Source organism: Marmota flaviventris, chromosome 1 (genome assembly GCF_047511675.1).
Source record: "Marmota flaviventris isolate mMarFla1 chromosome 1, mMarFla1.hap1, whole genome shotgun sequence".
NCBI lineage: Eukaryota > Metazoa > Chordata > Mammalia > Rodentia > Sciuridae > Marmota > Marmota flaviventris.
This window is the reverse complement of record NC_092498.1, coordinates 2,757,777-2,774,323: the sequence shown is the minus strand read 5'-3', so window position 1 is coordinate 2,774,323 and position 16,547 is coordinate 2,757,777. Positions and strand designations below refer to the sequence as shown.

The 16,547-nt window shown below is 39.9% G+C and overlaps 1 protein-coding gene across 6 annotated transcripts in view; it reads left to right on the top strand.

Annotated features, from left to right (window-relative positions):
* Nucleotides 1–16,547, top strand: part of Rbm33 (RNA binding motif protein 33) — a 102,260-nt gene that overhangs the window by 61,714 nt on the left and 23,999 nt on the right. For all 6 annotated transcript variants that reach the window (XM_071610665.1, XM_071610662.1, XM_071610666.1 and 3 more), the window contains 4 exons: nt 9,198–9,330; nt 9,971–10,314; nt 12,075–12,434; nt 14,013–14,297. In XM_071610665.1, coding sequence (XP_071466766.1) covers nt 9,198–9,330; nt 9,971–10,314; nt 12,075–12,434; nt 14,013–14,297 — 1,122 coding nt within the window. The remainder of the gene's footprint in view (nt 1–9,197; nt 9,331–9,970; nt 10,315–12,074; nt 12,435–14,012; nt 14,298–16,547) is intronic.

Sequence of the window (16,547 nt, the reverse complement as noted above, 5' to 3'; positions counted from 1 at the left end):
TAATTAAATGGAGCCTAACATATCTTAAACTAATCTTCATTTGAGTACAGTTATTGAAATAGTGAAGACAGTCCTGTGGCTTAACAAAGCCCACTGGGGAGACTTCCTGCTGGCCACGCACTCTGTAGGCTCTGTCCTGGTCCTTCTCTGTAGTATCTCTATAGTAGAGAGAGGTGCAGTCAGTACTCACTACATGGAGTTTTGCTATATAAAATGACTGTAGGAACACATACATAAATAGATAAAACATTCAAGTTGGGAAGCCTAACATGAAAGTCATCATAGAGTCTGTTTGACTCAGTTAATTTCCTTGCATAGCTTTTTTTTCTTCCCCTACATAAAATGGATTTGAATTCAGAAGTCTTTGTGCCAGTCTTTAATTAATTTATCTATTTATCTATCTATCTATTTATTTTTTACATGCATGACAATAGTGGAATGCATTACACTCATTATTACTCATTTACAGCACAGTTTTTCGTAATTCTGTATATAAAGTATGTTCACACCAAATTATTTCATTATACATGTATTCTTTTTTTTCATTACAATTCTTAATATACATATATACCACGATTTTTCATATTTTATGCCAGTTTTTAAGAAGTTGGCGGTTAAGCAAGAGAAGATTCATTGTGATGTTGTCTTCCCAGCTTAGCCCCTTCAAACTAACTCGCTGCTCTGAGGACAGCTGCTGTGCTGCAAAATTTCACACAGACCACACATAGGGTTCTTCCTATCGTTAGAGGTGTGAATTTACTCCTGTTTCTGAGATTGTCTGTAGATAAACTTCTGAACAGAGTCCCAGTCTTCCTCTACTCAGCGGTGCAGGCTTTGCCAAGTGCCTTTAGCCCAGAAGGTGTGAACAGAGAGTTGTTGGGTAAATGTGCACAGGCATTTAATATTGAGTTATCTTGCTATTTATTATCTTGTTATTTATTAGAAGCTCCGCATAGAAATTATGTATTATAATCTATATTTCTTACTTCTTTTGTTGTTTTCGAGGACACATAGTGAATTTGCACAGTAGAGCTACATCCTGCATACTGACTTCAACAAGAATCCAGCTTTCTATCCCCATGAATAAAGAGAGAAAGAGCAGACCATAGGCAGAAGTAGCACTAGATTTCTTTTCTTGGGTATAGGGATGGAAGCACAGGGTCTCCATACCACTGACCCACATCCTCAGCTTTTTTTATTTTGAGGTAGGATCTCAGTGAGGTGCCCATGCTGGCCTTGGTTTTTTTCATTCTCCTGTCTCAGCCTCCAGAGTAGCTGGGATTGCAGGCATGGCCACTGTGCCCAGCCATAGATTTCCAAATCTTAAAGGGTCTTAGAGGGAGAATCTGGCACTTGTGCTAAGATGTTCCTTCTTTTCCCCAGCAGTGGTAGACTTTACTTGCTTGAAAGTCAATCATGTGAAAATATTAGATATACTTGGTTTATAACTAATATGTCTACACATTTTCTTAAGTGACATTGCCTCCAAATCTACCCCAAACCCCACACTGAGATGGAACTCAGGCCCTGCACATGCTAGGCAAGCCCTTTGCCACTGAGCTATACCTCCAGCCCATGCCTCCAGTTTTTTAATTAACAATGATAGAGAACTGTAGGTAACCTAATATCAAACACTTTTTCATGCAATTACTTAACATGTTAAAATAATATTATTTTTATTATATTTTTTTAAATTCAAATCTTTGGCCAAAATAGGTATTCTAGGCTATGCTTGATGTAGTGAAATAAAGTTTTATTTCTTGTTATGAATGTTATTGAATTGAATAAACGATTTCTAAAACAAAGTTTTTTGAATGTCAAAGTGACATGTCATAAGAAAAGGACCCTTATTTTTTATCATTTTGTAAGACATTGCTTTAGCTCTTGGCACATGGGGGAATGCTGCGAAGCACTTCGTAATTTAGGCTTCCCGCTAATAATTACATTCATGTACTTAGTTTTAGTTAGAGATTCAGCCATTAGTGCTGAACTCTGAACTCTTTCTTACCTTTTATTTCCAATGGCCCTTTTTTTTCAAATCAGCTAAAATCTCTTTTGCAAATATAAATTATATCTCAATTGATAACCCCATCAGTTTTGATTCTCATTTGATTCATACCCGAATTTTAATCTTCCTGATATAAAATTATTGGTAGTGGCAGCACAGGGTTCACAGGCCCTCCTTTTTGGTTCCTTGCCATGGCTAGTCTTTCTGTCTGGCTTCCACCACCACCAGGCTACTCTTTGTGTTCATGTCAGGACCTCTGAACGTAATTTCACATACCATTTGTTTTTGTTTTATAGGGAAGAAGGAATGGGGTAGCTAGTCTACCTTAATCACAGTCAGGTTGTTTTTCATTCTGAATGCTTTTTGTTTTACACATTAGAACTCTAATTTGTTTTCTTTCTCAAGGGCTGTCCCTGATATTTTGTCATTGATATGAAGAATAAGTCCTTTTCGTATTTGTGTGTTTTCCAGTCGTGTGTTTGTCCTCAAAGAGATGTTGTTTTTAAAGTTTGCTCACTTAAAGTGACTAAAATGTCAATTGTTGGAATATTTTAAAGTGTTGCTTTGAGATTTTGCCAGTCTAGTTTTTTTTTCTTTCTGTTTCAGTGCAATTGCTGCTTTTTGTGGACAAATTACAAGTTATCCACATTTTAAAGGTCCTTATCTCTAGGGTATTTTAAAACCAAATCAGTCCTTTGATTGGATAAATGATATTTTTGTTAGCCAGTTAAATACCAAGTAGTTTGGCATTAAATAATTTCTTAGTGCTCTTAGTTAAAACTAAAAATGAAAATTGTGTTTAAAAGACTACTGTGCTTTTAAAATTGAATTAGTCTTCTTAGTTATTACATTATTACTCAGATGGACCCAGCAGATGAGGTTGGCCTATGCCTTTGCTCTGTTGATGCAGCATCGACAGGAGTTGGGCTGCACTGTGGCGTGTGGTATCAGGTGGTGGTGACTGACGCTCGCTGGATGTGCCTTAAACGCCATTTCATGCAAATCATGTCTGATGAGACTGCTGCATCAAATCAAATTTTTTTTCTGTTGATAGGCCTTGCAGATGAGCATCCAGACTTTGTTCTATCCAGGAAAGAAAGTCTTTCTTTGAATTCTTGCTGTTTTTACAACATGCCTGCAGTGCCTTGTAATTATTAGCACTTAAGATAGGGGAGGAATGATGGGCATTTTTTCTTATCAAATCTATTGAGTAGTAGCAGAATGTGGTGGGAGATCCTTCCAGCTGTCAAATGTTGTCAGGCTTGCAAAGAAAGAATGCAGTTTAAAATGCAGGTGACATAATACCCAACATCCTCCACTTGCTTGTGGGTTTCTGATTAATCATGATTACCATACATTATCATACCATCAAATTTAATCATATCAATGAATTCCCATCTGCAGCAGTAACAGGAACAGCTAAACACTGTGGTAACAGCTATTAAAGAAGGTGGTTGATCAAATTCAGTAACCCTTTACTTTGACTTGCTGCTATCAGCTCACATTGTATGTGTTGGGTGGAGATAGGACTGACTAAAGGCCACACTGGAGGCCAGAGAAGACCCATCCAAGTCTTACAGAACTGTTTTCTTGTGGAAAACTGTTGGAATCATTGAGCTACTCTGTAAAAAGGTATGTGTTAAATTATTTTGTTCACTTTTCAGTAAGTGAAACTATTAAGTTGACAGCAACATCTCTATAAATCCTCTTTGGTCATACAGTGCCATGTAGATGGCCATCTGCAATTTAAGAATTCCATCTGTGAATGTGGGACAGTAACACAGAGTTTTGAAATCCTTCTTCCTGTGCCAAGGAGATCTCTATGGTCAGTTTTTCATATTATATCCTACAGAACACACCCCTTTTTAAATTTTTTTTTAACATTTGTTTTCCTGGGAGTTTTTGAAGACCCATAAATCTGATTAGATGTATTATTTAGATTAAACTTTGAAACAGGTCCTTGAAAGTATCAAAAAGCATTTCTTCCAGAAGATCAGAATTTTTTTCACTTAGCAGTCCTTTTAGTGATCTGATCTGGTCTGTGAGTTCTGACCGTTGCTTACAGTTTTGTGATTGCCACAGTGAGGATAGAAGACAGACCCATCACCCCAAGAGTCCATGCTGGTCTTCCACAGACCCTAACAACCCTTGAATGCTTCTGTTCCTGCAGTTCTGTGGTAGGAGTGGAGTCTTACAGTATGTTTTTCTCGGCCTGGCTCCTCTTCTGGAGCATAAGCACCTGAGACCCTTTTTTTTTTTTTTTTTGCATTCCTTCAATAATTGACATTTGTGTGTTGCTATTCTAGTATATGGGTGTCCATTTACTAGAACATTGTGAGGGACATTGTCAGTGCCTAGGAGTGGGACTGAGAGTCTTGTGTTCACAGAGGGGAATCTTAAACTCTGCTTTAAGTTGGTCTGCTGATAGTACTGCTTTGCTTTGTAAATGGATTCCTTGTTTTGACTATACAGAAGCAGGTTTCCTGAACCATGTATCAGTGAAGATCCATGATACATGTAAAGATGATGGAGTGACCACTGTGTTTCAGATGTTGTTCAGGGCTTGTGTTCAGCAGCCTTATGAAGCAGAGTGGTTGTTATTTTACCCATTTCACAGATTGAGAAGCTGAGTCATAGGAAAACTGATTGCTTCGGTTCATATAATTCCAGGGGATAGAGTTGGAACCAAGGCTCTCTTTTATGCTGTACCCTCTGCCTGAGTACTAAAATGAACTTCAATAAACTAAGGGAAAAAATCAAGAAACTGGATCAGACTGACTAACACTCACGCCATGTGGGAGATCTGCTAAGTGGGCCTGTTGTGAGGAGCATGTTGGGACATTGTAGGAATGTAGGGCTTCGCATTTTGTGAAGGAATGTGAGTGATCTTTAGTAGCTTTGGCAGAAGTGATATTTTGTACTACAGAAAAGCTTCTTGACTTGTAGTGAGTGCTCTGGTCTCCTGTTTCAACCAGTAACATTGTCTTCATGTATTTAAATCATGAGGTCCCCATCCACCCACTCCCCCGCCCGCCACATGAAATCTGGTACTTGGCATTGGATATGTCCTTCTTCAAAACATTAAGTGTGTGTCTCTAAAGATGAAATTATCTTCCAGGAAAATGAATGTAGGTATTTAAACCAGGCACAACCCAAAAGAAAAAAAAAATTATGGAGAATGCTGAGATAAGAGGATTAACATATTGTGATAGAGGGTTGTAATTTTAATTATGTGAGGGGTCACTAGTGGTCTTTATTCTTCACATTTAACCCATTTAATCAGAATTAACTGAGAGGTCTTCTTAAGTGTCAATTGATTTCTTACGTAGTTCTTTGCATTTTAAGTGAGATTAATAAATGAAAACATAGAGGAAGGTTGTAATTTATTGAGATTCATGAAGTTTCAATGACATTGTTAAGGTATTTAATTAGTCGTATTAAAATATACAGACTGACCCTTTTAGGGAAGCTGATAAGTCACATCATAGCTGTTAGAGCCTTTATATTCTTGGCTTTGTATGATTAACTTTGTGCCGAGCAATTTATGCAAAGTTTCCTCTTTATTTTTGTAACTGAAGTTATCAGTTCTTCCTGAATAGGATTAATATAGATAACATCATGTAATTAACAAGAGATGCAAAAAAGGGAAGTATGGTCTGCTTAAGAATTATATGGGGGAGAGTGATAATTCCTTACCTTGGCGTTTTAAAGGGATATAAAGAAAAGCGAATTATTTGAAAGGATTGAAGTATTTTATTTCAAAAGGTAGAATGGCATTAGTATTAAAAAGTTCTGTTAAATGAAGTAGTCACAACTAACAGTCTTAAAATTAATTTTGCATTTGCTAGAAGAAATTTGTATGATTTATTGTTCTTTACCACCTGTGGCATGTGAGATATTGCTAAAGGAGGGAGGGATCCCGTCAGGAGATGCTCTTTGTGGTGGACATTGGCTTCAGAAACTGGGTTCTGTGGCATTACTTGAAGACTCACTGTATCAGCAGAGCACTGAAAAGAGTCTGAAAGTACAAGGTCTTGTCCTGAGCTGTCATTCATTGATGGTACACCTTGGACTGGTCACTTTTAACTCTAAACCCTTCAAGGTGTCAGAGCTGCATCACTAGCTGCTGCAAAGGCTGTCCTGGTTGATGGGTGCTGCTTCTCTGAGGACTGCTCGACAGTGGGGAGAGAAGCTGTTCCCGTGGCTCACTGGCCCCAGCTCATGACTATTAGGACTTGTGGTCCTGGGAGATGGTTGGAAGAGAGTAGTTGTTTATCATGACACTTTAAAGGTTGGAAATGGTTTTTCGTGTGATTTTGGATAGGTGCTAGTTTTCCTGTTTTAAGCTAAAACTTCATAAAAACATGTTTTTCATTTAAATTCCTCTGATTTTAAAAGTGTGTTAACAGTGTGTCCTTCACTCATAACAGGGACTCCTTTAACAGAGACTGACTTCTGTCTGGCTGGGTGCTGCCTTTCTAGCAGCTCTGTGCGTTTCCCATTTCCCAACAGAAATTGTTTTGGTGAATCGTATTTGTTTCTGTTGTATTTATCTGTTTGAAGCCTCACTTTTGCCCCCTTCCTGGAAAGAAATCTAGTCGAGCATACATGCACACAATTTAAGAGAACAGTCTGTTTCACAGAAGAGAGTTTTTACTCAGGGCCACAGTTGTTTGTTTGTATTGGAGTCAGTGCAATCAGCAAACCTCTCCACAATCCAGAGGTCACTCTGTGTCACACCAAGAAACAACATTTAATCATATTTTTTGAATAACACAGAACCTTTGATTGCTGATTTGTTGTCATCCAGAAAGTTCTGAAGATTATGTTAAAACACGTTTAGAAGTGTTTGTGCAGATGAGGATCTCTTATCTGAGATGGTTGGAGCCAGAGTGTTTTAGATTTCAGTTTTTCAGATTTTGGAATATTTATTGTGGACTTTGTTCATTGAGCATCCCCAGTGCAAAAATTTGAAATCTGAGATTGTTCTGAAATCTGTAAAGTTGAGTGTTGATGGCTCAAAGAGTTTTAAATATCAAAAAAGTTTCTGAATTTTGAATTAGGGATGCTCAGAATAATGTTGAAATGCAAAAGTAAATTGTACTCCTGCTGTATTTCATACATAGAACATTTAAGTTCCTATGAAGTGCAGTATTGGTTTTGGGAGATAGGAGCACATGCATACCATAGATTTCACATTAAAAGTGAAAATATTTTTAAATGGAAGGTAAGAATTTGTCCATGAAAAAAAGTAGCCAGATCCATTGAAACTCTTCATGCATATTGAATATGTAACTGCTTGATAAACCCATGTTGTTAGGAACACTTTTTCTAGCATCTTTTTTTTTTTTTTTTAATTTTTAATATTTATTTTTTAGTTATCGGCGGGCACAACATCTTTGTTTGTATGTGGTGCTGAGGATCGAACCCGGGCCGCACGCATGCCAGGCGAGCGCGCTACCGCTTGAGCCACATCCCCAGCCCATCTAGCATCTTATCTAAGTGGAAATATTAAAGAATGATGAACTAAAGCATCATTAGCAGTGAAGTCTAAAATTAATATTATGGTAAAATGCATGCATTTATTACTGGTAAAAAAACATTTTAGTGTGTGTTTTTTGATATGTATTTCCACTTTTTAGCCTCCCATTCCTCCTAAGATTTGCTGTTAGGTAGTACCTTAGAGTGAGAAGTTATGCCCCAGTTTAGACTTTGGCACAGTGAGGGTTTCCTCCACGTCACCTAAAGTAGTAAAAGAAAAAGCTGCAAGAATTTGAGCTTTGGACCTTTCTCTTCCCCTTCTTTTAAGCACAGTGTCACTTGCCTATAATCCTAGTGACTTGGGAGGCTGAGGCAGGAGGATCTCAAGTTCGAGGTTAGCCTCAGCAGGTTAGTGAGGCCCTAACCAACTTAGTGAGGCTCTGTCTCAAAAAATAAAGAGACGGGGATGTGGCTCATGGTTAAGCACCCCTGGGTTCAATCCCCAGTACCAAAAATAAATAAATAAGTTTCTAATATTTGTGGTTTCATTAAGATGTCATAATTTTGTTCTAACCCCGACTTCTTAGTTAGCTGGCAGTCATCTGGGAGTGTATGGTTGTTGCTGCCTGTTCTTGCAGTGCCTCAGGTTGAGTAGGGTCAGGCGGGCTTTTAAGGGGGTGGGAGGGGTGTGGCATCTGAAAGAGTTATGTCCTCTGTTACACACCTAGGACATGGGGAACCATTAATTTTGTCGGTAGTAAGTGGCAGACAAGGCATTTGATTTTTAAATTCATGAGAAGGAAGCATGGTTTCTAAAAGTTAAGAAATATTAAGTACTTTTGCTTTGTCTCTTTCTGTGGTAGCATGTAGTTATTGAAAATGTTAATCTGTAAGAACTTGTTTGAATTTTTTATCCAAAGGAATCCGATTGCATAATACTTTCTGTTGTTATAATTTGACTTCTTAACATGCATGTTTTTCTGTTATATTAGAGACTGTGGACTTTTGTTATGGTACAAATTGAATTTCTTTTCTTTTTTTTGAAGTAAAGCAGCTTCATAACTGTCGCTTACGGTTGTGTTAAATAGATAGCAGAAAATAGCATCTTTGAGAAGATAAATGTCATGAATGTCCAAAGTAGACATTTAGTCTTTTGGATTAATGGGAAAGAAGGTCAATAATTGCATGAATTTCAGTAAGCTGAAAAATAATATTCTGTAGTGCTATAATAATATTAAAATCTTGAATTAATTTTTTGATGCTTTTTTTTTTTTTTGTATTGGGGATTAAACCCAGGGATGCTTTAGCACTGAACCACACATTCCCAGCCCTTTTTGTTTTTTTTATAATTTGAGACGGGGTTTTGCTATGTTGTGGAGACTGTGCTTGAACTTGCAATCCTCCTGCCTCAGCCTCCCAAGTATCTGGGATTACAGGCGTGGCCATTGCACCCAGTTTTCATTTTTGACTGTTGCATTATAGTAGAATCACTTACTTTGTAACATGTCATTTATATATATGTGTGTGTGTGTGTGTATTGATATTTCTGTATGCCTACATACACACACACATATACACACACAGAAGCAGGCTGACCCCTGGAGATAAATTAGTTGTCAGTTCCAAAGGAAAGCTTGGAACTGTATACATTTCCGAAGATTACAGGATGTTTTTCTGTCTTTCACTTTTTCCTCATTGTTTTCTTTAGGGCCCTCCGGAATTCCCACAGCACACACCTGGACCTGTTCCCAACAGTTTCAGCCAGCCCCCACGACTTCCTCTCCAGGACCAGTGGAGAGCTCCACCCCCACCCCAGGAGCGAGACCCTTTCTTCTTGGGAGGTATACAGGAGTGCTGGCTGGCGCTGGGACAGGATGGAGGCGTCATTGATGATGCAATTGAACAGTCACTATTAAAACCAACCTTCACCCCTAGTGGGCGGTTGTTAGAGCCACAGGCCTTTAAGCTGTGGCAGCTGTGCCTGCCATTTCAGACGTTACAATCAGACAGTATTGGGTATCTGAAATGTGAAAATCTCACTCAAAGAAGGAAAGTGTTCATAGAAAATGACCCACAAAGCAATCCAGCAATAAGAAGCAAAAGCTAGCCAGGTGCTGTGGTTCACGCCTTTAACCCCAGTGGCTTGGGAGGCTGAAGGGGGAGGCTTGCGAGTTCAAAGTCAGCCTCAGCAAAAGTGAGGTACTGAACAACTCAGTGAGACCCTGTCTCTAAATAAAATACGAAATAGGGCCGGGGATGTGGATCAGTGGTTGAGTGCCCCTGAGTTCAATCCCCAGTACCCCACCACCACCCCCCGCAAAAAAAAAAAAAAAAAGAGGCAAGATCTAGAATTCTTTCTAAATGTTCATACTCTGTCACTATTTGTCATTTTTGTCCCAGGGTAAGAAAGTTCATAAAACTGGTCTTCTGAGAAGTGCATGATCCGTTTGACCTGAAGGTGGTGTTGTACTCCTTATTCAGTTTCAGGTGAACCACGGTTCCCCAGTCATCTTTTCTTGGAGCAGCGAAGTCCCCCTCCACCACCGCCTCCACCCACACTTCTGAACAGCAGCCATCCTGTTCCTGCTCAAAGTCCCTTACCATTCACTCAGCCCGGACCAGCGTTTAATCAGCAAGGACAGCAGCCAGTGTTCCCGAGAGAGAGGCCCGTAAGACCAGCCCTGCAGCCCCCAGGTCCAGTGGGGATCCTGCACTTTAGCCAGCCAGGGTCAGCAGCCACCCGGCCTTTCATTCCTCCTAGACAGCCCTTCCTGCCTGGCCCAGGACAGCCGTTCCTGCCCACGCACGCCCAGCCAAACCTTCAGGTATGCACATGGGCCAACCTTGGGGGAACCAGTCTATGCTGCAGGGGAGGAGTGCTGTTTCACATTTTCACTGTAGTCTTTAAAGAGTAAGGTTGTTAGTGTTAAATGTACCATTTACTAAACTCTCTTGATGATACTATTATCTCCTGAAATACCAGGAGAAATGGAAAAATGTGTCATTTGGGGGGAGTCGGAAATGTCACTGTTAGGAGTTTTTTTTTTTAAATATCTTTATTTTGTTTATTTATTTTTATGTGGTGCTGAGGATCGAACCCGGGTCTCACACATGCTAGGCGAGCGCTCTACCGCTGAGCCACAACCCCAGCCCTACTGTTAGGAGTTTTTATTTTATTTTATTTTATTTTTAAATGACTTTTTTTTTTTTTAGAGAGAGAGAATTTTTAATATTTATGTTTTAGTTTTTGGCAGACACGACATCTTTGTTTGTATGTGGTGCTGAGGATTGAACCCGGGCCACACGCATGCCAGGCGAGCACACTACCGCTTGAGCCACAACCCCTGCCCCTGTTAGGAGTTCTTAAAAGATGTTCTTCAATAAAATTAGGACATGTTTTGATAATACAGTTGGTCATCTTTATAAGATGTCTTGAAAGATTTACCAGTGTAAATAAAGTGCTTTGTAAAATTATGTTCCCATACTAGATAGTAGGAAAAACCCCTTGGGAAGAAAACAGTGTTGGTGTTGACTCAGTATTTGGCAATCTCATATGCCCTCTGCTGGTAGGTGTTTCCTGGGCTGGTGGAAGTATTTGTGGCATCTTTCTTATCCTGTGATTTTTTCTTGGATTTTGTGTTTATCATTAGAACATACAGTGATGGTCCACCTGAGTTAACCACTTAGAAACAGAGGGTATGTGTCTAAGCCAAGAGGAAAGTGATTGTTATCTAAGGTGTTAACAGAGGTTGAGGTGGTTTTAAAATTTTTATTTTAATGAAAAAATATAATTAATTCTTCTCTATTGCAGAAATATTAGAATATAGATAAGTTTGAGTAAAGGAAATTAAACAATCCTGTTTCTCAGAAACGGCTGTCATGAACATTTCCTTTTTTTTTTTTTCTGGTACTGAGTGTTGAACCCAAAGGGTACTCTGCCTCTGAGCTACACCCCAGTCCTTTTTATATTTTATTTTGAGATAGGGTTTCTCTAAGTTGCACAGGCTGGCCTTGAACTTGCGATCTTTGCCTCAGCCTCGTGAGTTGCTGGGATTACAGGTGTGGGCCCGTTGCACCTGGCGTCATGAACATTTTCATGTATACATATACGTTTTTTTTTTTTTTTTTCCAGTTTTTTTGAAGCAGTGTGTCCTCATCCCTGTGCTTTCCTCCCAGCTCCCATTGCACTTCAGTGAATCGTCTTTCACTACTGCACGTGACCTTGGTGCACAAAGCTGCCTTTTACACTGATGCTGATTTTGCCCGCTTCTGTTGGTTTCAGAACTTTAGTATCATATTGGAGGTTCTGTGTTTGCTTGCATCCTTAGTTATTTCCTTCACATAAATTCTTGGAATTCTTGGTAGAAAGGATTTAGGGCAAAAGTACATTTAGCTGTTACGATAGTAGCTGTTGATCATTATTGCACTTAGAAGATAGCATTACCTTCCCAACAAAGCCAAAGTAAAGCCTTGGCACCATGTAAAGTTTGTTTCTCAAGACGGGATTTTTAAGAGGACAGTTGAATTGGGTGTAGCTCGTTTATCTGTTTGTGAATTGCTGTTTCTCCTTGTCTTGAACTGGAAGGGGCCATTGCATCCTCCATTGCCGCCTCCTCATCAGCCCCAGCCCCAGCAGCAGCAGCCCCAGCAACAGCCCCAGCACCATCAGCACCAGCCCCAGCACCATCAGCACCAGCCCCAGCACCAGCCCCCGCTCCAGCCCCAGCTCCAGCCTCCTCACCAGCCGCCTCCCCAGCACCAGCCGCCTCCCCAGCACCAGCCACAGCACCAGCCGCAGCAGCACCAGCATCACCACCACCTTCCTGCCCCTCCGCCTCCTCTGATGCCCATGTCTCAGCCTCAGTTCAGGCCCCATGTGCAGACTGCTCAGCCTCAACCCAGCAGCAGCCGGATGCAGTGTCCCCCACGCCAGGGGCTGCGGCACGTGAGTATCCAGTGGCGTCTTCACTGAGGCCTCCTAGGGTATTTTTTGACTTTGAGAACTCAAGAGGCATAATTGTTGAGTTAGGTTATTTTCCAGTTCTGATTTAAATTAACAAGTATGTCATACATTTTTCTGAAGTGAACACTTAGGAAATTGTTTTCTTGAATACAGAAATTAATGACTTATCCCTTTTATACACCTTAAAGAGTGTGTTAACTGATTTTTGTCCCATCGTCCCAGATGTGGGACAGTTATGAAAACACAAATTGAGCAATAGATGCACCACTTACAGTAACTTTGAAATAATTGTTTTTAGGCATCTATTTTTTTTTGAGATAAGTAATAGACGAATGATTGAAAAATATTTTAAAATTTATTTTGAGAATGGCATGAACTTTATTGCAAAAGTCACTTCTAAGTAAAATCATATGTATGTAACTGGTAAGTAATAGAAGAAATGTTCTCACTAAATGTTTTTTAGAACTAGATTGTCATTTTTCTAAGAAGGCATGCATTTCATATTATCAGTGGTGGAAAAGAGCTGTCCTATAAATAGGACACTGGGACAAAGCCTGTTGCATCCTGCATACCCATGTGAGTGCTCTGCCTGGACGGCGGCATGTAAACCAGCCACATGGAAGTCACTTCTTTGTATTTTATGTAATGTTTGCTCAGTGTCCTATTTATAGGGTGGCTTAATTATCTATAAAGGATGTCTGATCTATTGTCCTGGTGTCTTATTTCTAGGACTCTCTGCAGTTCTGTTCTTAGTGGTGACCTCTATGGTTATGGTTTTCAACCTATTTTAATATACCTGTGTCATTGAAATATTTGCAGATTTGAAAACTTGGGACTTAGTAGATTTTAATATTGGCTTCAGCATCTTCTGTATCTAGGTATTTCTGTGGTAATAGATGTTAATTAAAAGGCATATAACTTTAGAAAATACTTTTGGGTGTTGGTCATTTTACCTTGATCAGTGACTTAATTTTGATGCATAGATTGCCTCTTTGGGCTATAAACAGATAAGTAAATGAATTCAGGAAAAATGTAACTATCCTGCCACCAGGGACTTCTCAGGTTCCTGGGAATACAGTGATGAACAGAAGAGACAGATCTCTGCCTTCAGGGAACTTATATTCATTTGTGGGAAACTCCCACACATTTCTTTGTCAAGGACTTTGACTAAATACTTGATTCCTTCCCTGTTCCACATTACATTTTGGTGACTTAGTAGAAATGGTTTCCTTGAGGATTACTTAAGGCAGACAAAGGGCTTGAAAGAGTTGTGTTGAAAATGCTGGCCCTCCATACTGAAGCTGCAAGCCACATCACTTGGTGTGGTTTCTACACTAAGCAGGAGGCTGTTAGTCTGTGGGCACGTAGGCTGCCTTGGGCAGTGTGAGCCCTTGGCATCAGAGGCTGAGCTGCCTTCGTGCATGGGGGAAAATAACTGGCCAGAAGAGATGCCTGTTACCGATGAGGATGCCCTGTCATGTTTGCACTGAGTCATGTGCCTTTTTGTGTCCTTCAGCCACATTTCCAGTTGTAATCAGAGTCTGTTTCTTCTTGCGATAGAATGCAGCATCTCAGAATGTAACCAAGCGGCCCATGCAGCAGATGCAGCCCACTGCTCCCAGAAACAGTAATTTGCGCGAGTTACCCATTGCGCCATCACACGTAATAGAAATGAGTAGTAGTCGCTGCTCCTCCACGCCTGCAGCTCAGGTGAAGCCAATCAGCACGTCCCCACCCGCAAGGGCTGTGGTGGCTTCCAGGAACTCACAGGCGAAGACAGAAGCAAAAGTCAAGCCAGTGAGCCCTGTGGCTCAAACTAAGGAAGAAGCAAAACCAGAAACAGAGGTGGGACATTTTCCTTATTAAAAAATACTTGGTCAGGGCTGGGGTTGTGGCTCAGAAGTAGAATGCTCACCTGGCATGCGTGAGGCACTGGGTTCAATCCTCATCACCACATAAAAGTGAAATAAAGGTATAGTATCCACCTACAACTAAAAAATAAATATTAAAAAAAAAAATACTTGGTCAAAGAGGAAGCTGTGTAATCAGCTCATTCACTCATCCAGAGTGTTAGTCACAAAATCTTCCCAGCTTCTTGTCCTCTGCCTGCTGGATCCTTCTTTGAAGCCTACTAGCATGTTCAGAGAAGAAACACTTTTATTCTCCCTGGCTTACAATATTAGACTTCTTGTATTTGTACATTTGTCATTGATTATATAGAGTCAACTTATACTAGGGCTCACCAGTGTTTTCTTTAAAGTGCACAAATATTCTATAAATATTTTAGGCTGTATAGTACACACTGTCATCATTACTCAACTCTGCCATTTCAGCACAAAGGCAGTTTAAAAACAGTTCTCCAAAGAGTGGATGTGCCTGTGTTCCAGAAAAACATTCCTTAGAAAACCAGGTCAGGACCAGGTTTGGACTGTGGGCCCAGCACAGCCTGCTGCCCCTTGACGTGCACTGTTAGGTTTGGGTGGCTTTTTTCAGTTTCACATTCTATCCTAGATAGGACCACTTGTACTATTGATCTTCAAGATTCGGAGGAGTTTGGTTTATTTAGAATATAGTTACACGTGTAGTTGATAATTTTAAAACAGGTATAGGAGGTTGTAAGTATAAATAATAAATGCAGGTCAGTATTTTACATGACTTGTAATTTGAGGTCCTCACTTCCCATACGCCTCAACTTTCTTCCCTGTTAAATGAGGATAAAACAAGCCAGAGTATGCACCTGGGACTTGGTAAGAGACAAAAACATGGAAGTTTTATCAGTATTAATCACATTTATGAAGAATGTAATGAAGTAGCATGGTGGATTAATTACCTCTACTATAGTAATGATGGCATAAACTGTTTTCCTTAGGTAAAAATTTAGGTAAGTTATGATTTCTTAAAATTTTATAAAAACCAACTGGCACTGGTTTTATCTTTTAATTAGTTAATTTTTTTTCTATCAAATTTTCTTCCAATAATTCCTCTAGCAGTTGTAATGTTGCCAAACCAGAATTGTAAGTGAAAAGTCAAAATATTGAGTTACTGTTTAATAAGCTCTAATTAGATCTAGGGTGACTCTTGGTGTTATAATTAATATATAAAAATTATTGTAGATTAACAAGCAGGATTGGAGTGGTTTATAAAGAATTCTTTCCCAAAATTTTGATAGTGCCTTTAATTTACATAGCTGGTTCCTGGCTGGTATTTGTGCACTGATTTGGTTCTGAAAAATAAAACCACACACATGCTTCTTTTCTTGTACAGTGACAGTGTCTGCATGACATGAGAAAGGGACCTTCTGGACACCCCGCTACCAGCCCCCTGCTGTGTGCTCCTTTTGTGCACATTGGGTGAGGTAGAGGGCTCAAGAGTTCTGTAGTTACATTTTTAGTTTTTTTAATATTTCTTTTTTAGTTGTAGGTGGACACAATACCTTTATTTTTATTTATTTATATGTAGTGCTGAGGATCGAACCCAGGGCCTCACATATGACAGATGAGCACTCTACCACTGAGCCACAACCCCAGCCCTCTGTGGTTGCTTTTAAACACATCATTTGTGGAAGTGACTTGGAACTTACAGGTCACCATGGTATAAGCTGAATGTCCTAATTTGTTATTTTAATATTCTGTGTACCTCACCGGGACTATACATTCTATTTTTACTTTTTAGAAGAAATATTGTCTTTGCTTAGCCAAATGTGGTGTATTATTTCACACTCCCAGTTAATGATGATACAATGAAGGATGATTGTCGATGGAAGTCTTTCTCAAGTCCTGCTGTCTGTATTCCTGAACACGGCCTGTGACTCTTGATTGTGTGGGGACATACGCTAATGAGTAGTAATTTCCCTGTGTTCCGAACGGTACATTGGGGTCCTGTCAGTGTGTCTATAGTTCCCTCCTTGCTTGCTGCCTGCACCCTCTGCTCTTCACCTGGCTTTCTGGCTTCCCCTGGCATTACTTCTTGCTCTGCGTGCCTACCTGGTAGCAGACCCTTACTGACCCTCATTTCCTGTTTAAAATCTGTCCTAGACTTACTTTGAGATGAGAAAACCCAGCTGTCAGAATTGCCTTTGAGGGAACGTGCCCTGCA